Genomic DNA, 23610 nt, shown 5'->3' with positions numbered 1-23610 from the left:
CGGGGCGGACGGGGGCTAGGTGCGCGGCCGGCCGGGAGCCCGTGGGGCTTCTCGCGAGAGCGGCCGGAGTCAGGCGAGAATAGTGGCGGCGGCGGGGAATGGAGAACCGGTGCGGGACAGCGGGCCGCATGGAGCGGGAACTGGAAACCGTGCAATACCGGGCTGGTGAGTGGACCGGGGCCGAGAGGTGGTGGGGGTGCATGAAGTGGTGAAATCGTTTCATTTCCACCCCGAACCTTTCTGGCTTCTCCAAGCCTGAATGGTTGAAGCCGCAGTTCTGAATAGTCTCGATGCTTGTTGCTCGACAGCAATCAGAGACAAAAATCACTGTTTCTTGTGGAACATGAGCACACGCAACTCGCTCTGTTATAAAAACAGTTCGCTGTAAGCACCGTGTATTGTCTAACGGCCATACAGTACATGCGGCTAACGCTTGTTAAAAACTGTTCGACAATGTCCATTAGACATAGAATGAGGCCATTCGGACCATCGAGTTTCTTCCATCATGGCTGATTTATTATCCCTCTCAACCCCATTCTCCTGCCTTCTCCCCTAAGCTTTGATGCCCGGACTAATCAGGAATATTCGTTTTAAATATACCCAACGAATTGGCTTCCACAACCGTCTGTGGCAATGAATTCCACAGAATCACCACCCTAAAGAAATTCTGTTCTAAAAGGATGTCGCTCTATTCTGAGGCTGCCCCCTCTGGCCCTAGACTCCCCACAACAGGAAACATCCTCTCCACATGCACTCTATCCAAGCCTTACAATATTCACGGACACACGAGGAATTCTGCAGATGCTGGAAATTCAGGCAACACACATCAAAGTTGCTGGTGAACGCAGCAGGCCAGGCAGCATCTGTAGGAAGAGGTACAGTCGACGTTTCAGGCCGAGACCCTTCGTCAGGACTAACTGAAGGAAGAGCTAGTAAAAGATTTGAAAGTGGGAGGGGGAGATCCGAAATGATAGGAGAAAACAGGAGGGGGCGGGATGGAGCCAAGAGCTGGACAAGTGATTGGCAAAAGGGATATACACGCTCCTCTCATATCCCTTTTGCCAGTCACCTGTTTTGCCAATCACATGGGTTTTATCTCATTGTTTTAAGCTCCAGTACTCAGCCATCAGAGGCTCCTCGTAGGTTAACCCTTACGTTCCCAGAATCATTCTGTCCCTATTAGACGGCATAGTGTCCCAAATAAGCACAGGTAGTCATCGGCTGTTATCTCGATTAGTTTTTGTTCTTGAAGAGTTGTCCCAAGTAAGTGGCTGCCCCAGTTGACCGATGGTTTAATTAACGGGAATACACTGTATATAGGTTTCAGAAGTTGTATTTAATTTATGAGATTCAGCATCACCGGCATTTGTTGTCTATCACTGATTGCTTTTATGTGGATGATTACAATACAGGGGCAGGCTGTTGAGTCTGACAAGTTCACGACAGTGTTTAGATTCTGATTTATTTATCAATGTACATAAAAGCCAGATGACAGGGTGCAGATGTGGTTGGCATCCGGCTGTCTCGAAGGACAATGGGTGATGAATATCAACATCACAAGTCTGGGCAGAAAGTATGGAGGTCCTGAGATGCCCAGATGTCAAGATCCCCCTCTCGGCCTCACCAGTGTAGTCCAAAAGAAAGCTTATGAAGCAATACATTTGGCTGCTGGAGCTGCCGGAAGGATGTTCAATGACGTCCAGCCACCCCGGATTTGCAGTCTGGATTACTCCCGTAGCCTTTGTCTCTCCCGAGGCTGCCCACAAGGCAGTGGAGCTGCTTACCAATAGCTGGGGATCTGGTTCATGAGTGCCAGGGCGTGTCCACACGCCGGTGGGCCTGTGCAGGTGCTGGACCTCCACCCTGTCCTCGGTAGTTCAACCTGAATCCAAAAGGAGTTCAGTTTCTGTGTGTCGCCTGCAAGGAGGCACTACACAAGGCTTGAAGTTGGAGAGTCTATGTACTGGCAGCAAGAGACTTAAACATTCGGCTCTCCTTTTTGCGAGACCGCTAGCCAGCGGTGGAAGCTAAAAGTGAGAGCGATAAGCACTACCCACTGCACTACCACACTAGACATGTCACAACAGCCATTTTGACACCAAAGGGTGGAGATGCGTCTCTACAAAAGGTGTAAAATGTTCCTTCCTTCCTAGCCTGTGGGTCATCCTTGGGCAAGGTGTAGCACCTGCTTAGTCCCCCCGATCAGGGTCACGTAAAGCCAGGGGGGCAGCTGGTGCATATCACATCCTGGTTATGCAACCACTGATGCCAGGCAGACAATCTCTGATGAGCTGTGGGCATGCCAGGCTGTTGTCTTGTTTATGCTGTACATGAGCCTCTGCCCATCCTTTCCCATTTAAATCTATTGCTGTGACCATTGCAGCATAGGATATGGGAGCAGAAATTGGCCATTTGGCCCATGGAGTCTACTCCGCCATTTCATCATGGATGATCCATTTCCAGCTCAGCCTCAATCTTCTGCCTTCTCCCTGTATCCCTTCATGCCCTGACTAATCAAGAATCTGTCAACCTCTACCTTAAATATACCCAATGAATTGGCCTCCACAGCTGCCTGTGGCAAGGAGTTGCACAGATTCACCACTCTCTGGCTAAAGAAATTCCTCCTCATCTGCATTCTAAATGGAGGTCCCTCTATTCTGAGGCTGTGTCTTCTCCACTATGGGAAACACCTTCTCCACATCCACTGTATCGAGGCCTTTCCACATGCAATAGGTTTCAGTGGGATTCCCCCACTCATTCTTCTGAATTCAAGTGGGTAGAGGTTCAGAGCCATCAAACACTCCTCATATGATAAGGCTTTCAATCCTGGAATCATTTTTGTGAACCTCCTTTGAACCCTGTCCAATCCCCAACACCTTTTTCCACCAGACCGTGGGTTAGTTTGTTGTCATATAAGCCAGCATACACTGAGCTTCCTTGTGCTTTTGTCCTATCTCTCCTCCTTGATGTGATGGTGTCAGTTCTATCACAAAGGATTCTCCAGATGCTGGAAATCTTGAGCAACACACAAAAATGCTGGAGGAACTCAGCAATCAGGCAGCATTTATGAAGAAAAAACAGTCAATGTTTTGGGTTGAGACACTGCTCGTGTTTAAACATTGTGCACTAAATCTTATTCTCTTTTTTTAGGTGTTATCTCCTCACTGGCTTTTTGTTGCATAGTGATTGACTCATCTGTCTTAATTCCAAAATATAATTCGGTTGCTTTGTCTGCTTGTGGTTACAGATGGAGCTCTGTTACTTGGAGCCTCGACGTTATCTGGGCGCAGTTGGTTAGGGTCTGTCTGGGTGTTCAAGGACCCATTTAAAGCTCCGAATGAGAAGTTCTGCACGGTGGGCATGCAAACCCCAGCTGGCGTGGTGGATGCATGTTGGGTTACTGGCAGAGAAATTCTGGTTGCATCTGATTTAGGTAAGGATCGGTGTTAATATTTCACTCAGTGTTAGAAATAATGGGATTGTTTGGATTTCAGTGGAAAATTTTTGTCTGCTGCTTTTCAGAGTAATCCTATTTCTCTGATCTTTGCTGTGGTATTTGTTGCCTTTCAAGCTTCAATTGAATCACAAAAGAATACTGAAATAGACATCTCTTAAAGATATAAATAACTTATTTTCCTTGGCAATGGTGTAAACGATGTATATTACATTATTTAAGGAACTGTGTAATGAAGTTTAATTCTAAAGTGAAGAGTACGACAACAGTGCCTATAAAAAGTATTCACCCCCCCCCCCCCCGGGATGTTCTATCGTTTTCTATTGTTTTGCAACCTTGAATCACAGTGGATTTAATTTGGCTTTTTTTGACACTGATGGACAGAAAATTCTTTTGTGTCAAAGTGAAAACAGATCTCTACAAAGTGATCTAAATTAATTACAAATATAAAACACAAAATAATTGATTGCATTAGTATTTGTCCCCTTTAATATGACACACCAAATCATCCTTGGTGCAGCCAATTGGTTTTAGAAGTCACGTAATTAGTTACCACAAAATACTCTGCAGATCCGTTTTTGGAGACCTGTGTGCATTCAAGGTGTTTCAATTGATGGTAGTAAAAGATACACCTGTATCTGGAAGGTCCAGTTGCTGGTGAGTCAGTATCCTGGCAAACACTAGACCATGAGGACTAAAGAACACTCCAAGGAACTCCTCAAAAAGCTAATTGAAAAGCACAAGTCAGGAGATGGATACAAGAAAACTTCCAAGTCACTGAATATCCCTTGGGGTACAGTTAGGTCAATCATCAAGAAATGGAAAGAATATGGCACAGCGGTAAATCTGTCTACAACAGGCCATCCCCAAAAACTGAGTGACTGTGTAAGAAGGGGACTAGTGAGAGAGGCCACTAGGAAACCTATGACAACTCTGGAGGAGTGACAGACTAGTGGCTGGGATGGGAGAGACTGCACATACAACTGTTGCCTGGGTGTTTCATCAGTTGCAGCTTTATGGGGGAGTTGCAAAAGAAAGCCACTGTTGAAAAAAAACTCACATGAAATCTTAGCTAGAGTTTGCCAGAAGGCATGTGGGAGACTCTGAAATCAGCTGGAAGAAGGTTCCCTGGTCTGATAAAACCAAAATTGAGCTTTTTGGCATAAGCCAAACACCGCACATCATCAAAGACACACCATCCCTACCGTGAAGCATGGTGGTGGCTGCATCGTGCTGTGGGGATGCTTCACTGCAGCAGGCCCTGGAAGGCTTGTGAAGGTAGAGGGTAAAATGAATGCAGCAAAATACAGGGAAATCCTGGAGGAAAACCTGATGCAGTCTGCAAGAGGACTGCAACTTGGGAGAAGATTTGTTTTCCAGCAAGACAATGACCCTAAGCATAAAGCCAAGTTACACAGGAATGGTTTTAAAACAGCAGAGTTAATGTCCTGGAGTGGCCATGTCAGAATCCAGACCTCAATCCAATTGAGAATTTGTGGCTGGGGAGAAAAGGGCTGTTTACTTGCAATCTGACAGAGCTTCAGCAGTTTTATAAAGAAGAATAGGGAAATATTGCAGTGTCCAGATGTGCAAAGCTGATAGAGACCTACCCACAGAGACTCAAGGCTGTAATTGCTGCCAAAGGCGCATCTATTAAATACTGACTTGTGGAGGGGGGTGAATATTTATGGAATCAATTCTTTTGTGTTTTATATTTCTAATTAATTTAGAGCACTTTGTTGAGATCTCTGTTCACCTTGACAGGAAATTGTCTTTTTCTGTTGATCAGTATCAAAAAAGCCAAATTAAATCCACTGTGATACTGTGATTCAATATTGTGAAACAATAAAACATGAAAACTTCCGGGGGGGGGGTGGATACTTTCTATAGGCTCTGTATTTAAGGGCATCAAAATTTAACAGAGAGAGGGTAGGAGAAGGGATTGAGAGGGATAATGAATCAGCCATGATGGAATGGTGAAGCAGCCTCGATAGGCCAGATGCCCTAGAACTGCTCCTGTATTTTATGGTCTTGTAGTTTTGGACACTTTAGTGTAAGTTGGCAGTTTATGGAAGCTATAGAAATCTTTTAAAAATGTAAATAATGGAGTCATATTTATAGAGAACAGAAGCCTGACTCATCTGTGGATGGTTGTCTGCAGTACTCCTTTTTCCCAGCATTTAGATCTTATCCCTCTAAACCAGGGGTTCCCAACTTTTTCTGTGCCATGGACTCCTACCATTAACCACGGGGTCTGCGGACCCCAGGTTGGGAACCCCTGCTCTAAACCTTTCTCCTCCATGCACCCATCAAAATGTCACACCCACCTCCTTTCGCTTCACCCGGCAGCACATTCCATATACCCACCATCCTCTGTATGCAGAAATTTATCCCTCACATCCCTTTTAAATCATTCCTCTGTCATCTTAAACCTGTGCCCTCTGCTTTTAGACTCTTCCACCATGGGAAAACTCTGTGGCATTCAATGCCCCTCATGATTTTATAAACCCATGTAAGGTCACCCCTTAGTAGCCTTCAGTCAAGCAGAAACAGTCCATCCTATCCAGTCTTCCCTCACAACTCAAGCCCTCCAGTTCCAGTAACATCCTCATGAATCTTTTCTACTCCCTTTCCAGGTTAATGACATCCTTCCTGTACCTTGGCAATCAAAACCGCACACTCTATTCCAAGTGCAGTCTCACCAATATAACTTGACATCCCAACAGAATACTCAAAATCCCTGACTGATGAAAGCCAGCATGCCAAATGCTGCCTTCACAACCCTATCTACCCCTGTCTCTACATTCAAAGTTCAAAGTGCATTTCTTTGTGTGTATCCATTATAAAACCTTGAGGTTTGTCTCCTTACAGGCTGCCACAAAACAAAGAACCCATTAATATAGAGGACTATCAAACGCCTAATGTGCAGAGGGAAAAAGACACAACTCATGCAAACAACCAAAACAAGCAAATAGCTTTTAGAACTGAGGTTCGTGAAAGGGAGTCTGTCCACAGACACGAAGCCACCGCCTCAGAGCAGAGCCGAGTAAATGTTACAGAGCAGGGAGCTGAACCAGCTTGTCCCTCACCTCCAGACCTTATCAGTCTAGCTCAGCGCTTAAATCACCCAAACAGCGGGTTCTTTCAGGGAGCTATGTAACTGTACCTTTACATCTCTCTGCACCAACACTTCTCAGGGCTCTATTATTTCCTTTGTAAGGCCCATGCTGGTTTAACTTGCCAAAGTGCATTATCTCACAATGGAAAGCTTGTCTTCCATACTATTTTGTAAAGATCAAGTCATTACACAGTTGTGAGGTAGAACAAGGTAAAACAATATGAAAATGTAGAATAAAGTGTAACAGCACAGGGAAAGTTCAGTGCAAAGAAACAAAGTGCAAGATCATAACAAGGTAGATGGTGAGTTAAGAATTCATTTTATCATTCAAGGGGTCCCCTCAAGGGTCGTATAATAGCCCGATAGAAACTGTCCTTGAGCCTGGCGGGTTGTGCTTTCAGGCTTCTGTATCATCTGCCAGATGGGGGTGGATGAAGTCTGAATATGCTGGCAGTAAGAAATATAGACATAGAGGGGAGAAGAGAGAATGGGCAGGGTGGGTGGGGTCTTTAAATATACTGGCTACTTTACTGAGGCAGTGAGAATCAAAGACGGGGTCTGTAGAGCGAGGCTGATTTTCATGATGTGCTGAGCTGTGTCGACAACTCTGCAGTTTGGAACATATGGTCCATAATGATCACAATTCAGTCAGACCAGGGCAATAGCAAGCTGAAGTGATTTCATTTCATACTGACTGGACATTCTTCAATTTCACAAAGGATGCCACTTTAAGTTGTCACAGGGTTTACTTCAGACATAAGATTAATCCAGCCCTCATGTTAATTTAACTCTTTGCGAATGGTGTTACTTGCTCTGCAGGTGCTGTGGAGCTGTGGGAGGTGGCAGAAAGTGAAGGACAGATGGTGAGCAAGTTCTGTAAATACGAACACGATGATGTCGTTACGAAAGTGAGTGTGCTCGCAGGTGAAACACAAGCGGTCAGCAGCAGTCTCGATTGCAGGTTTGTAATATCACCCTCCTTGAATCATCTGGCCTTGCTTTCCTCGGTCTGTTTCCTGATGACTTAGTCACCCGTCATTGTCACACTTGGTGAATAATGAATGCCCGTGGGTGCAATATTCACTCATCCTGAGGTCTTTCTTGACACTACAACCTGAGAATGTCTGTTTCTGCAGTCTGACCTCTTACTTTTCTCCATATTTAATCATTTCATTTCAGGCTCTGAGCTCTCTGTTCTACTTCCTAGCTTCCTAGCTGTTCTACTGTTCCTCTGTTGTACTGCCCCAGTTTGATTGAATTAGAGTCATCTTGGAAGGTATATTCCAAAAGGCAGAGATTTTGGATACAGTTCAGCACATCGCAGAAACCAGCCTCCCTTCCCCTCCATGTACTCTGTCCATATTTCTCACTAAGGACCTTCATCATTCAGGACAAGCCCTTCTCTCATTATTACCATTGGGGAGGTGGGGGCAGGAGCCTGAAGACCCACACTCAGTATTTCAGGAACAGCTTCCCTCTGCCGTCAGATTTCTGAATGGACTTATGAACCCATGTACGCTACCTCACTTTTTTTTTTACTTGTTTTGCTTTCTTTTTGCACTACTTAGTTAATTTATATAATTCTTTATTGTAATTTATAGTTCTTTTATTACGTACTACAACGTACTGCTTCCACAAAGCAACACATTTCACGACATATGCCAGTGATATTAAACCTGATTTAGATTCTGCCTCAGTAAAGCAGCCAGCATAATCAAAGATTCCATCCACCCCTGACATTCTCTCTTGGAGTCATAGAGCAATACAGCCTGGGTACAAGTAATTTGGCCAAATGAGTCCATGCCAACCACAGTGCTCACTCTGCTAGTCCTATAACTTTCCTCCGATATAATTTGCTGTATAGAGCTTCCTTCTTTATTCAAGTTTTTCATCACCTGCATTAATTTCACCCTGTGTCTAAGCATTTTCTCCCTTATTTGATAATTCCACTGTAAAGCACCATAAGTCATTTCTCACTTTGAGGCGCTATATAAATGGAAGTAGTTGTTGCTGTTTATTTCCATCTTTTATTTAAGACATGTTTCATCCGTAAGAGTCATCTGAATTTGTTTTTGGAGGAGCGATGCAGACATCATTCCATTTTAAACTTTGTATATTATTCTTTACGATTGTTGAATGTTTTCTTTGTTTCATGTTACACCCTGACCAACACACGACAGCAAATTCCTAATAAATAGAACATAGATTGTAGAACGTAGAGCGTAAGAACAGGCCTGTTGGTCCACGATGCTGCCAAATTAATTAAATCAGTAATCAAATGGCCAGCTAAACTAATCCCTTCTACCTTCACAAAGTCCATATCCTTAAATTTTCCTCACATTCATGTGTCTATCTAAACACCTCTTAAAAGTCCATAATGTTTTTGTCTATACCACCCTAACTAGTGCTTTCCAGACATCCACCACTTTGTGTGCATAAAAAAAATTGCCCCTCACTGCTCCTTTGAATTACTCCCTCTCATTTTAAATGCGCACCCTCTGGTATTAGACATTTCAACCCTGGGGAAAAAGGTACTGTCTGTCTACTATATTACTATATTTACGCTCTATTCTTGGTTGGTGCAGCTGTAACGAAACCAAATTTCCCTCGGGATTAATAAAGTATATCTATCTATCTACTCTATCTATGCCTCTCATAATCTTATAAACTTCTATCAGATCTCCCCTCAACCTCTGCCGCTCCCAGGAAAACAACCCAAGTTTGTAAATGTATATGGCTAATAAAGTTGATCTTTGATTCCGTAAGGGAAGTCAGACTGTACATGTAATAACCAAGCACGTGGTGTGATTTAAAGTAACTGCTTTTGCAGGGCCTGAGAGAACAAGCTCTTACATATGCATTCATGTCTCAGTAAAGCAGCCAGCATAATCAAAGATTGCATCCACCCCTGACATTCTCTCTTTTCCCCTCCACCTCTCTCAGAGTCATAGAGCAATACAGCAATACTCCCCTCCTACTCTGTGCATATCCCTGTAATAATAAAACATGTACATTAAGAAATCAGAAAATGAGTGTTTAATACGGTATATCAAAGATCATAAATGATAAACAAGTCGTGAAATCTCCACCATGTAACCATGAACTAAGGGTATGATTAAATGCTGAAAACAGTCTGAATTACCTAAATTTAGCTTAACCTGTAATAACCAGGCACTTTGATTTATTAGCGTGAAGGTTTGGGACCTAGAACAGAAGACGGTGCTGAAATCTTACCAAGGTGAGCAGTAATGGGTATGAGATGAACTGGTCTGTCATTCTCGAGCAGTTCCTAACCTTGTCTCAACCGTGCATTTAATTTGAATACAGTGCGTGCTGACATCTCTATGACAGAAGCTGTTTTGTTACCGATTATGAATGTTAATTTGAGATGCCAGAAACATTGTTGTACATAATTGTCATAAGACTTCTAACATCTGCAGTTTCTTCGATCTTGTATATGATCAAATACTGTAGATTTGATTTAATTGGGACAGTCGCTTATTTGGGACAACTCTTAAAGAACAAAAAACAATCGAGAAAGTAACCAGAATTCCCTTTGTTTATTTGGGGCAGTATGCCACTTAATTGGGACAGGATGCTGTTGCCAAACAGTTTCTAACTAGCATCAGTCACGTGCACTTGTGTTGCTATTAGACACTACACCGTGCTTAGAGTGAACCGATTTTAAATCTCCTCATTTGCATGTGCTTATCTTCCAGTTGGGCCAATGACCACCGAATCAAAAAGCAGGAATTTTTGACAATTTTGTTTTTTATTATGACTTTTAAAAGAAAATCACACCCTTGCCAAGATGCAGGAAGTCAATGAAGGCATTCCATTATCTGTGCTGATTTTTTTAAATTTACAGTCAGCCAAAAGAACATGGATAATTTTGAAAAAAAATCAGGCAGGGTCTAAAAACAATAACATTTTTATTGTTGCTTTTGATTTCCAGTTAGATTAAAATTAATTCTTAAAAGAATTCACATCTTGTTCATTTGGAAGGGGATATTTCCATTACATTGAAGGTAACACGTCCTACACTGGATGAATTTCTCTGTTGATAACTATTAAAAATTAATGCAGTACACAGATTTTTAGTACTGTAGCAGTTAATTTGTTCTGTATTTCATTTAAATGCATAATTTGTTACTTAGGTAAACAGTAGTTTGTCTTTTTTTATGTTTTAAATTATTTCCATGCTACTTCATTTAAATGGGGCAGCCACTGAATTGGGCCAAAATATGCTGGTCCTGATGTATCCCAATGAACTGGAATCCGCTGTATCTGAAATATAGACAGGAAATTCATGGAAGAGTATGTCATGCGTTATCTGTGGAGAAAGAAACTGAGTTGATGTTTCAGGCCCAAAAAACCTTGTCATTGGTCATCAGAACTGGGAGCTTTCACACTGAAATGTTGACTTTCTATTTATTACCGCAATATAACGTACCCTCCTGAGTGTTTTCAACCATTTCTGTTTCTATTTCAATTCCTGATTTTGAAAAGATTAGTGCTGCATTGAGTGGTAGGATGTGGTTATTCTTTGAAGCGAGATTGGGGGTATATGTGAACTAAAGTGATTTCCCTGAGAGAGAAGAGTTGGAAGCTGTTAACTTCACACAGTACGGAGGCTCAATCAGCCGATATAAACCATGCAAAAAAGTTTACAGTTTACTGTAACAGTAACACATTGAGCATAAACTTCCTCACAGTGGAATTGCTTTCCATCGTTAAGTGATGCTGGGGTGTAGAGACGTGCAATTTTTTAATGTTTGTCTTGATTATAAACAACGCGTTATGTAGTACGTTAATCGCTTCTAAAGGCTTTGAAACCAGTTGTTGACTGGAGTATCTATCAGCTACAGTCAGTTGTACCAATTGTCTAAAGTGACATTGCTCACTGATGCTTTACCATGTTGTACACAATATATTATTCATTGCCTAAATGACAGCTATGGTTTTTTTTTAACTACAGGTCTGGGTCCTTTTATGAAACCTTAAGACGTAGGAGCAAACTTTCAGCCCATCGAGTCTGTTCAATCATTCCATCATGGCTGATTTATTATCTCTCTCAACTCAGTTCTCCAGCCTTCTCCCCATAACCTTTGACGCCCTTACTAATTAAGGACCTACCGTCCTCTGCTTTAAATATACCTGATGGCTTGGCCTCAGCAGCCGTTGTAGCGCTGAATTCCAGATTCACCACTCTCTGACTAAAGAAATTCCTCTTCATTTCTGTTCTCAAGGGATGCCTTTCTACACTGTGCCCTTTAGTGCCAGACTCCCCACTCCAAGAAACATCCTCTCCACATCCACTCTATCTAGGCCTCTCAATATTCTATAGGTTTGAATAGGATCTCCCCTCATTCTCCTAAATGTCAGCAAGTACAGGCCTAGAGCCATCAAACCTTCCTCATACATTATCCCTTTCATTCCTGGGATCATTCCTTTTATATGAGGTCATAGGTTAAGGGTGAAAGTTGAAATGTTTAAGAGAACATGGGGAGGGATTTCTTCAGTCAGATGGTGATGACAGTTTTGGATGAGCTGCCAGTGGAAAGTGGGAGATGCTGGTTCATTTTCAATATGTAAGAGAAGTACCTGGATGAGAAGGTTGGGAGGGCTGCGGTCCAGGCATAGATCGATGGGACTAGGCAGAGTAGTAGTTCAGCATGGACTAGATGGGCCGAAGGGCTGTAATGCTCTATGACTATATTGGAGTACTTTCATAAGGTGGGGAGAGGGAATTCAAACTTAGTTGTAAGTTTGTGAAAACTAATTACTGAATTATAAAGGAAAAGAGAGATGTTAGTTTGAGCAAAGGTTTTTACATGATCAGATTGTGAGCAAAAGCAACTATATTTAATATTATTGACAATGATCTGCTTTGGTCTGGAATTAACTCTTTGGCGGTTTTGTAATTGCAGCTCATTCGGGTTCTGTGATGTGTGTGGCTGCTTGCCCTAATAATGTGAATCTCTTCCTGTCGTGTGCACAGGTATTTACTCATTAACTATAAAATCAATCTGTGCTTATGCAGAAATGTTCCCTTACAGTGCATGGTACATAATTAATACAGATTTCTTTCATAACACAACAGAAGTAGAATTTTATTTAAATTCACAACAAACTCTGTGCTCTGAGCTTCTTCTCTATGCTTATAGGTGTAAACAATCAGAGAATTTGATCTTTCTTTTCCCAGCTATACTGAATAGAATTACACTCAACGGACAGTTGCTCATTAACGCAAATATCTAAACAGCCAATCATGTGGCAGCAACTGAATGCATAAAAGTACACAGACATGGTCAAGATGTTAAGTTTTCTAATATTGTAAAGTGAAATTGGTTTTGACATTTTTTGGTTTTTGAAGATATACAATACTTACACTGCTATCTCCTCTCTTTTTGGCAGAGACTAATTTTACCGTAGTATCTCCTGTCCTGGTTGATGTCAGTAACTTAGCTTTGATTTGGTTCTCCCCAGTAATGGCCATTTACAGTTAAGAAACATTTATAAATAGAGTCAAACTAAGATATTAAATAATTGCTCCAAATTTCCACCTGCATTTCTATACAAGTGCAAGTGTATTGAGGGTTTAAAAATAGGTATATGGAGGCAATAAATTACTTTTTGCCTCTGACATCCCCCCAGTACTTCCCTCAAATTTTAAGGTGACTGGAGGAAGGTATAAGGGGTTGTCAGAGATAGTTTTTTTTACATAGAGTGTGGTGGATGCCTGGAACAGCCTGCCAGTGGTGGTGATATACAGTGCCTAGAAAAAGTATTCAGCCCCTTGGAGGTTTTCATGTTTTATTGTTTTACAACATATAATCACACTGGATTTAATTTGACTCTTTTGACACTGATCAACAGAAAAGACTCTTTTGCGTCAAAATGAAAACGAGTTTCTACAAATTGGTTGAAGTTTATTACAATCAAACACAAAGTAATTGATTGCATAATTACTCACCCCCTTCAATTCAGTATTTAGTAGACGCACCTTTGGCAGCAATCACAGCCTTGAGTCTGTGTGGATAGATCTCTCAGATTGCATGGGGACCGTGAGTGAACGTCACTTTTCAAGTCCAGCCACAAATTCTCAATTGGATTGAAGTCTGGACTCTGACTCGACTACTCCAGGACTTTTAATTTTGTTGTTTTTAAGCCATTTCTGTGTAGCTTTGGCTTTATGCTTGGGGTCATTGTCTTGCTGGAAAATAAATCTTCGCCTAAGTTGCAGTTCTCTTGCAGACTGCATCAGGTTTTCCTCCAGGATCTCCCTGTATTTTGCTGCATTCATTTTACCTTCTACCTTCACAAGACTTCCAGGGCCTGCTGCAGTGAAGCATCCCCACAGCATGATGCAGTCACCACCATGCTTCACGGTAGGGTTGGTGTGTTTTTGATTATGCCAAACATAGCGTCTAGTCTGATGACCAAAAAGCTCAATTTTGGTTTCATCAGATCATAGAACCTTATCCCAGCTGATTTCAGAGTCTCCCACATGCCTTCTGGCAAATTCTAGCTAAGATTTCATGAGTCTTTTTCAAGTGGCTTTCTCTTTGTCACTCTCTCATAAAGGTGCGACTGGTGAAGCACCCAGGCAAATCGTTGTTGTATGTATGGTCTCTCCCATCTCAGCCAATCTCAGCCACTGAAGCTTGTAACTCGTTCAGAGTTGTCATATGTCTCCTGGTGGCTTCCCTCACTAGTCCCCTTCTTGCACAGTCACTCAGTTTTTGAGGACAGCCTGCTCTAGGCAGATTTACTGCTGTGCCATATTCTTTCCATTTCTTGATGATTGTATGAACTGTACTTCGAGGGATGTTGTATCCATCTCTTGACTTTTTGTGGAGTTGCTTGAAGTGTTCTTTTGTCTTCATGGTATAGTTTTTGACAGGATACTGACTCACCAGCAGTTAGAACTTCCAGATGCAGGTGTATTTTTACTATAATCAATTGAAGCACCTTGATTGCACACAGATCTCCAATGTAACTAATTATGTGACTTCTAAAACCAATTGGCTGCACCAGGGATGATTTGGTGTGTCATATTAAAGGGGGTGAATACTAATGCAATCGATTATTTTGTGTTATATTTGTAATTAATTTAGATCACTTTGTAGAGATCTGTTTTCACTTTGACACGAAAGAACTTTTCTGTTGATCAGTGTCAAAAGAAAGTCAAGTTAAATCCAGTGATTCAAGGTTGTGAAACAATAAAACATTAAAACTTCTGGCAGGGGGGCAGGAGTGAATACTCTTTATAGGCACTGTAAGCAGATATATTGGGTGTCTTTAAAAACCTCTTCGGTACTGGATGATAGAAAAGCAGAGGGCTATATAGTAGGGGAGGGTTAAATTGAGTAGGTTAAATCTTAAAGGGTCAGCTAAAAGATTGGCACAACTCTCTGGGCCAAAGGGCCTGTGCTATGCTGTAATGTTCTGTGAGTTAAATTGGCTGCTTTTTTTTCTAAAATAAAGTATTCCTTTTAAAGAGAAAACATTTTGACAACCATTATAGCTTTTTATAGCTTCCTGAAATCTCACTTCTTTATGTAAAACCTGTCCATTTGAGTTGATGAACAATCTGCTGGAGGAATCAGCAGGTTGTGCAGCATCTCTGGGAGGAAAGGAATTGTTGGTGTTTCGGGTTGAAGCCCTACATCAGAAACCTGGATGATCGACCGTCCCCTCTCCCTCAACGTTCGCTGCTCAACCTGCCACGTCCCTTCAGCAGATTGTGTACTGCTGTAGATTCCAACATTTGCTGTCATAACGAAGTGTTTGTAATGCTCTTGTAATATGATTGATAATACAAACTTACTGTTTTCTGAGTTACCATTAGGTTTCAGTGTACATACTGGATCTTGATTATCTATAAAGAGATTTGATGTGAAATCCATATGATATGTTCAATAATAAAACGAAGTTATTGTAGCAGCATTTGATCTAAATTTAGCAGAACAACTGTGTTACCTGTTTGTGACCCCAGGTGGAGCTGCTACACTGTGTGACAGGTCCACTGCTCCAAAGATTTCGATCTTTTATTAATAATTAGCAAACATACAATTAGGCATTATTGAGTATTATCCCAGCGGTTAGCAAAGATATGATCTCCGTGGTCCCAAGCTACAAACTGCCACGAAATAAACATGAATACATAACTTACCCCTTTGCTTTTACCACATCCCCACTGGTGTGATTAGTTACCATAATACACATAATAAACTCACAGCAGAAAGTACATGGCTCATCAAGATATCAATAACGTTTGTTAAAAGTTCATTGTTCCTTAGTGCTTGAAGCTATGGTTGGTACAATAAATGCTATATAGAATTGTGTTAATATTAGTTTACATATCTAATGCACACCCTATACAGCATCATTAGAGGGGTAGATCTTGATCCTTCAGTTGGTCAACATTGACTGGCGAAATAATTGATAACTTAGCAAATGCTTTAAGTAAAGCTATCCCTCTTTCTCAATTGACTTTCCTTTTTCAGGACAGGAGACTTTTACTGTGGGACAGAAGAAATTCCAAACCAGCTTTGCGGATCGGTATGTATCTCGCTTCCTTTTCGTAATGTTTGTGTTTGATCAATAATAATCTCAATCTCAAGCTTTCTGGGTGCATTTCATATTAGTTCGTAATGTACAAAGGACGGATAGTGTTATATTATCTAGGTGTACATTCAAAGACTGGATTCCCATCTTCCAGTATTTCCATTGAAACTATTAACACAAGCGTTAAGAAAATATTGCATATCACTTGTTAATGGTGGTTGTCCATTGTATCCAACAACAACAGAAGACCTACCAGGGAGAAGCCACAGCAAGCAGGTCTCTGAGTCTATCTTTGTGGTTTACAAGGAAGGGAGGAAGAAGAGGCGAGCTGTAGTGATAAGGGGTTTGTTGGTTAGGGTAACAGCAAGGAGGTTCTGTGGATGACAATGAGATTCCTCGATAGTTTGATCCCTCTCGGATGTCAGGGTCAGAGATATCTCAATCGAGTCCACAGCATTCTCAAGTGAGAGAGTGAGCAGCAGCCAGAGGTCATGGTCCACATCAGTACCAATGTCATGGGTAGGATGGGTGATGAAGTCCTGCAAAGTGAGTTTAGGGAGTTGGGTGCAATGTAAAAGGACAGGACCTCCAAGGTTGTGATCTCAGGATCGCGACCCATATTACATGTTAGTGAGGCCAGATGTAGGAAGAGCATAAGGTTGTGATAGTAAGCGATCATATTGACTGGGAGCCCCATTCTGTAAAAGGACTAGAGAAGAAAGAGTTTGTCAAGTGTGTTCAGGAAAGTTTCCTTAATCAGTACACAGAAGTCCCAATGAAAGTGTGTGTAATACTGCAGTTCCTGTTAGGGAATTGGGCAGGTGGCAAAAGTTTGAGTATCTTATGGTCTTGTCATGCCCTTCCCTCTCCACAAAGCATTGTAAAACCGTCTTCCTGGCTATTGGATCTCACTGTTGATCTCGTGCCCAGGACACTGGAGTTTTCTTTGCATGCTAGGACAGGCATGTCTCCATCTCACTGGGTTATGAGGCCCCTTGGCTACCCTCAGCTGGTTTAGCCCACCTGTTGAAGCAGTGTACCGGAGCGTGGCTGGTCTCGCACACAAACAGGTGAGATCTGAGTGTCCAGTGAGGCCAAATGTTGAGTGAGCTGCCCCAGTATGGACAGGACAAGAATAGACACCTCCACCAGAGGTACAACCCCTTCCTGGACACCCCATACATCCACCTGTTTAACATATGTACTATTTTCCACAACTGGGGACTGAGGGAATTATAGGATCAGAAATTCACAAACTGCAACGGACCCTGATACATTTGGAACTTGGATTTACAGAATCAAGACCAAATATCATTGGTACAGGGTAAAGGTGAAGGATGGAAGACTGGATTAGTCCTTGACAAGCTTGGCTATTAAATGAGTGAAAAGTTCTGGTATCCTGACTAGGAGCAGGTTGTGTAATTTCAACGCATTTGTCGAAACTGTAAGTCTAACTGTAATCGAACATTGTTTTACTGAGCATTGTATCTGGTTTCAGACACGGGATTATCACACTGCTGTCCAACCACTGTTACATGGCATCCACAGAACGAAAAAGTCTTTGCCTTTGGTAAGGTGATTCCACATCATTAGTTCGTGTTTATTTTTCAACCTTATTCATGTAAGCCTGGAGTTAATCAGGAGGAGGCAGCACGTTGGAGGTTTAATGGAAGTGATGTATTGGTAAACCAATCACAGTGATCAGAAACCCTGAAATGTATTTTTTACCTATCCCCACCATTAAGCATATCTATAAGGAGTGCTGCCAAAAGAAAGGAGCATGGCCTTCCAGGCCATGTTCTCTTTTCACTGCTGCCATCAGGTAGGAGGTACAGAAGCCTTCGGTCCCACACCACCAGGTCCAGAAACAGTTATTTTCCTACAATCATCAGGCTCCTGAACCAGCGTGGATAACTTCACTCACCTCAACTGTGAATTGATTCCACAGCTTATAGACTCACTTTCAAGGACTTTACAACTCATGCTCTCGGCATTATTTATTTATTATTTACATATAATTATTTCAATATATATGCCGGTGATAATAAACCTGATTCTGATTTTATTTGCACAGATTATCTTTTGCACATCAGTTGTTTGTCAGTCTCTGTGTGTAGTTTTTCATTGATTCTATTGTATTTCGCTGTTCTGTGAATGCCTGCAAGAAAATGAATCTCAGAGTAGTTGATGTACTTCAATAATTTTTTTGAAATCTATGAATATTCATTTAAATGTGTATTTTAATTTTCATTCCTATTTTTGTTATTTTGGTACTATTAAATTCATTCTCGATGCATAAGTGAGAAGGATTGAATCATCAATTGAAACTATTGGTAATTTTGAGAATAAGTTCACCATTTGTTTGTCTCTGGTAGATTCCATGTATATTATCCACTCCTTATTGAAGTAGGTATTTGTTGCATCACTTCGGATGGTTTGGAAGAGTCAAATACATTGGTGGGTTTTAGTCCTGTAAACTCCTTGGAGACCGGCGTTCCCCTGCTCTTGATGATTGTCCATGTCCGTGTTGGGCCAGTCTGTGTATTTTATTTATTTATTGAGATACAGTGTGGAATAAGCCCTTCTGGACCTTCAGGTCACACCGCCCAGCAACCCCCAACCCTAGTCTAATCATGGGACAATTTACAATGACTAATTAACCTACCAACTGGTACGTATTTGGACTGTGGGAGGAAACCGGAGCACCCGGAGGAAACCCACAGTCACGGGGAGAGCGTACAAACTCCTTACAGACAGCGGCAGGAATTGAGCCCAGGTCGCTGTTACTGTGAAGCATTGTGCTAGCCACTACACTTCACCTTCTTTGAAGAACGTTGGGTGTTTTAGTACAATCCAGTGGTTTTGTGAGTACATTGCTCACTGAAACGTTGGACTTAACCAGCTGTTGAGAGGTGAAGTTTGAACTCTAGGGCTCTGTTTAGTAGTTCAGTAACTTAACCATGATAAACACATTGCAGGTTATAGTCATAGAGACACATTGCATAGAAACAGGCCACTCAGTCCACCAAGTCCATGCTGACCAGTGAGCATCCATCCTTACATTGTGTTGCTATGTTACTCTCCGTGAACACTTGGGTTCCATCAGGTGATCTTTACCACAGTCCAAAGATGTACCAGTTAGTGGGTTAATTGATCATTGCAAATTGTCCTGTGATTAGGCTAGGAATAATAGGTGGACTTCTGGGTGGTACAGCATGTTGGGGCCGGAAGAGGCCTGTTTGTTCCATGCTATATCTAAATAAATAAAATGAAGTAATAATAAAATATAATGCTGGGAACATGAGTTATAGAGACTCACTGAAAATGAATCTGTAGGTTGTAGAATCAGTTCAGAGATGTCTTTGTTCCTATAACTTCTGCAGACCTCTCAGACTTTGCACTCCCTGACTGTTATTTTCGTGATGTATTGAAATACGGATTTTATATTTCATAAACGTTGATCTGCTGTCATAGAATCCCTTCCATCACTAATACTTCAGGCAGCATTTTGAATCCAAAATAATTTATTTATTTAGAGATACGGTGCTGAACAGACCCTTGTAGCCCAAGGAGCTGCACCACCCAGCAGCCCACCTGTTTAACACAGACAATTTACAATGACAGATTAACCTACTAACTGGTACCTGTTTGGACTGTGGGAGGACACTAGAGCACTCGTGGAGAGAACATACAGACTCCTTACAGACATCACTGGAGTTGAACTCCAGAACGCCCTGAGCTGTAATAGCAACACTAACCGCTACACTGCTGTGGCATTTATACGTAATTATTGTAGAACATAAGAAATAGAAATGGGAATAGGCCATGTACCCTCTCAGGTGTGCTATGCTATTAATTCATATAAAAAGCATTGCCCCCTCAGTTAATGAGCTGGTCTGCACCTCATATACTATCTCAATAAAATCCTCATCTATTTTAACTAAAAGAAAGCAAAATAAAGTTTAGGTTATTCCATGGGTTTAGAGTATTTAACCTTCAAGTGATGTAATAATTTTCCTCTTGTAGATCTGAGTGAGAACGAGTTGTGAACAATTCTATAGTTACTTATTCTAAATCGATGTGTTTAATTTAACAGGGACTGAAAATGGATTCGTGGGCGTGAAAACCTTACAGAATCGGGTGGATTCCATTCAGCGCTCTGAGGTGCATTCGCGGACTGTGTCTGGCCTACAGTATTCCTCACACAGGTGGTTACCCTGATAAAGTATTCAGTGGCTGTTTAATAGCTCATAAGGTGAACATTACAGCACCTGTACTTGTTCCTTTGTGTTGGTGCAAGATAGGCTGGAGATATTGGTATATTTGGATTCTAACAATCCTTATTGTAAAATCTGAGTGTTTTGATCATACTCATCGTGGAAATTTCTGATCTTTGAGATATCACTATTGTGATGTACTTACTCCTTAAAAGGTTCAGAATGCACACATTTTAATCAAATTTGGTTACGCAAAAGATGTTTTAGTTTCCAGTTCTGGCCTAAACCACTTTAACTATTGGATATTGGAAGACCTAGAAAGAGTGGACATGGAGAGGATGTTTCCAATAGTGGGAGAGTCTAGGACTAGCGGGTACAGCCTCAGAATATAAGGACTTCCTTTTAGAAGAGAGGTAAGGAGGAATTTATTTAGCTAGAGAATGTTAATTGTGTGGAATTCATTGGCACAATCAGCTGTGGAGGCCAAGTCCTTGGGTATATTTAAAGCAAAGGCTGATAGGTTCTTGATTAATAAGGCCGTCAAAGATTACAGGTACATAGAAGGCAGGAGAATGGGGTTGAGAAGGATAATAAATCAGCCATGATGGAATGCTAAGCAAACTCGATGGGTCGAATGACCTAATTCTGCCGCCATGTTTTAGGTCTTTTGCTCTCCATGGTAGCTGTGTTAAAATTTGCTAGAATCTTTAGTGATGTACCAAATCTAATCATTTGGTAATTTAGTCCAGGGGTCCCCAACCTTTTTTGCACCACAGACCGATTTAATATTGACAATATCCTTGTGGAATGGGGTTGGGGGGGTGGGGAGGTGTTCAAGTTCAACAGTGCGTGACAGGGAATGAGGAAAGGTGCAGCTGACTCATATTGTTTCATATCGCCAAATCATCGTTTTCTCGTGGGCTGGTAGCACATGCTCTGCAGCCCAGTGGTTGGGGACCACTGGTTTAGTCTACCGAATTGATTGTTCCATAAGGAGGCCTTTACCGCAAATGTTAAGTAGATAGTCTCCAGTAAATGTCTAAGTGAGATGTGAAGTGGAAACACTTTGAGAGTGAGTGATGTTTCATCTCTTGACTTTACAGCTCTCCGCTTTTGGCTTCAGTCAGTGAGGATTGTACTCTGGCTGTTGTTGACGCAAACCTCTCGGAAGTGTAAGTGACTTGATGAATCTGTGCAGAAATCTGTTGCTTTAACTGGTTGCTCATTAATCATCAAAATTGATCCATTTATTTTAAATTGTTTCTAGGTTTAGGAACAAATCGCATAAGGACTTTGTTCGTAGTGTATCCTGGTCGCCCCTCAATTCCAATCTACTGAGCACAGCTGGCTGGGATCATCAAGTTCTACATCACACTGTCAGTTTAGAAAAAGAAATAGACACAGCTTGAGGAAGAAGTGGCAATCTAATGCCTAGAAGCTCAATTTTCTACCATTTCTATAACCATGCTACAAGTTTGAAACTGCCTTGAGCAATCACACGTAGCCACGCCTGAGCATCAAACCAACTTTAGAGAAAGGAGGGGGAGGTGAGGAGAGCAATAAATAATTCTCAGCACTCCAAATTTCTGATTTAGAAAGTTAACTGACCTCCCACCACATTCTGCACCTCTCCCCCCGACCCCCCAATCAAGTTCCAATAACGTGTGTGGTCTGTGTGACAGTGTATTAGTAAGTCATCCAAATGTTTTATCTTTTTGGTAGATGGGCAGAGTGTTATAGAAATGGGAAAACGTTTGATGAAAATGTCACGGTTGAGAAATAGGAAGCCAAGGGGATTTGTGATCCTGATTCTGTGGCTTGAGAAATACGTTGGTGGACTGGAGCTGCTGGAATCCTGTGATTCCTCTGTCTGTGTCACATCATTCAGAACAAACAAGAAAAGGATTAAAGGGACATTTATTAAAACATTTATTTGTCAGTTTTTTTCTCCATTGTTTTATGTGGAGGCTGTCCCTGGGTAATGAACGTCTGATTTTATAAACACCCATACAAAGGAGCTGCAATAATATTAAATTCGCATCTCTGATGTACTGGCATATGTTCCTTCCATGGATCCATTTAATTAGTCTCCCCTCTCTCTCTCTACTTTTAGAAATCATTCTTTCTTATCAGTCTTGTATGTGCCGAGCAGAGTCCTGGGGTTTAGGCAGTTTATATGTTCGATATGTACCATGTCATATGATGTGGGTGATCACAGTCTTTCCATGACCATGACTGTACTTTGCAAATTTTTCTACAGGAGTGGTTTGCCATTGCCTTCTTCTGGGCAGTGTCTTTATAAGACAGGTGAGCCCAGCCATTATCAATACTCTTGAAAGATAGTCTGCCTGGAATCAGTGGTCGTATAACCGGGACTTGTGATGTGCACCTGCTCCCATGGCTTCAGGTGACCTGATCAGAGGCTAAGCAGGTGCTTGCCCAGGAGTGACCTGCAGGCTAGCAGAAGGAAGGAGTGCCACCCCACCAATCAGTGGTGGCAGTAACACTGAAATATTTCCAAATCAGGATGGTGTGTTGAGTTGAGGAGCATGCAGGCAGTGAAATATGTCGTCTGTGTTAACAACCAATACAACCTGAGTATTGCTGGGGGCAGCCTGTAAGTGTTGCCGCACATTCTGGCGCTCTTACTGCACGCCCACAATGCTCAGCAGAACAACACAAGCAACAAAAACAGCAATACGACAACAATAAAACAAGCCCCTTTCCTCCCAGTGACTCTCTCGTGTGACACACACACACAGTTCTCCAACTCCAGGACAGGCTGCCTGTGGGCCTCCAGCCTCCGGTGGAGTTGCGGACTCACAGACTTGGGCCTCTGACCTCCCCAGTAGACCTGCAGACCAGGGCTTTGGCCATTGAGCTCGGTCTTCAACCTATACAGTATACGCACTGGTGTAATGAAAAAAATTACTTGCAGCACTATTCACAAGAAAAGCAAACAGCTCGGGCCATCCCCGGGAAGATATTGAGGTGTGTACACTCAGTGCCATGACAGCAGAATGTGTGTGTTTACTGTGTGCTCTCCGTCATAACTTGCCACTTCTGTGGTGTGAATGTCACCTGCCACTTATCAGTCTGTGCCAGGGGGGCGCTTTACAGAAACATGGCTCACACCCAACATTTTGGACACAACTTTACAGCTGATGGCTTCACCATTCTCCGCAAAGACAACAGCTCAGTCTTAAAGGTGAAGGAGGTGGAATATGCTTTATGATTAACTCATCGTG

At 42.0% G+C, this 23610-nt stretch overlaps 1 protein-coding gene across 1 annotated transcript; it reads left to right on the top strand.

Moving 5' to 3' along the window:
* The first annotated feature begins 17 nt into the window (after window positions 1–17).
* Window positions 18–22352, top strand: LOC134355888 (methylosome protein WDR77-like). The gene is made up of 10 exons (XM_063066413.1): window positions 18–165; window positions 3248–3433; window positions 7392–7533; window positions 9761–9810; window positions 12503–12573; window positions 16085–16139; window positions 17644–17715; window positions 20242–20353; window positions 21466–21534; window positions 21630–22352. The coding sequence occupies exons 1-10, from the start codon at window positions 99–101 to the stop codon at window positions 21769–21771; spliced, it is 966 nt and encodes a 321-aa protein (XP_062922483.1). The 5' UTR covers window positions 18–98; the 3' UTR covers window positions 21772–22352.
* The last annotated feature ends 1258 nt before the right edge of the window (window positions 22353–23610 follow it).

The sequence above is a fragment of the Mobula hypostoma genome, chromosome 13 (genome assembly GCF_963921235.1).
Source record: "Mobula hypostoma chromosome 13, sMobHyp1.1, whole genome shotgun sequence".
In the NCBI taxonomy this organism is placed as follows: domain Eukaryota; kingdom Metazoa; phylum Chordata; class Chondrichthyes; order Myliobatiformes; family Myliobatidae; genus Mobula; species Mobula hypostoma.
This window is presented reverse-complemented; position numbering and strand designations above follow the sequence as displayed.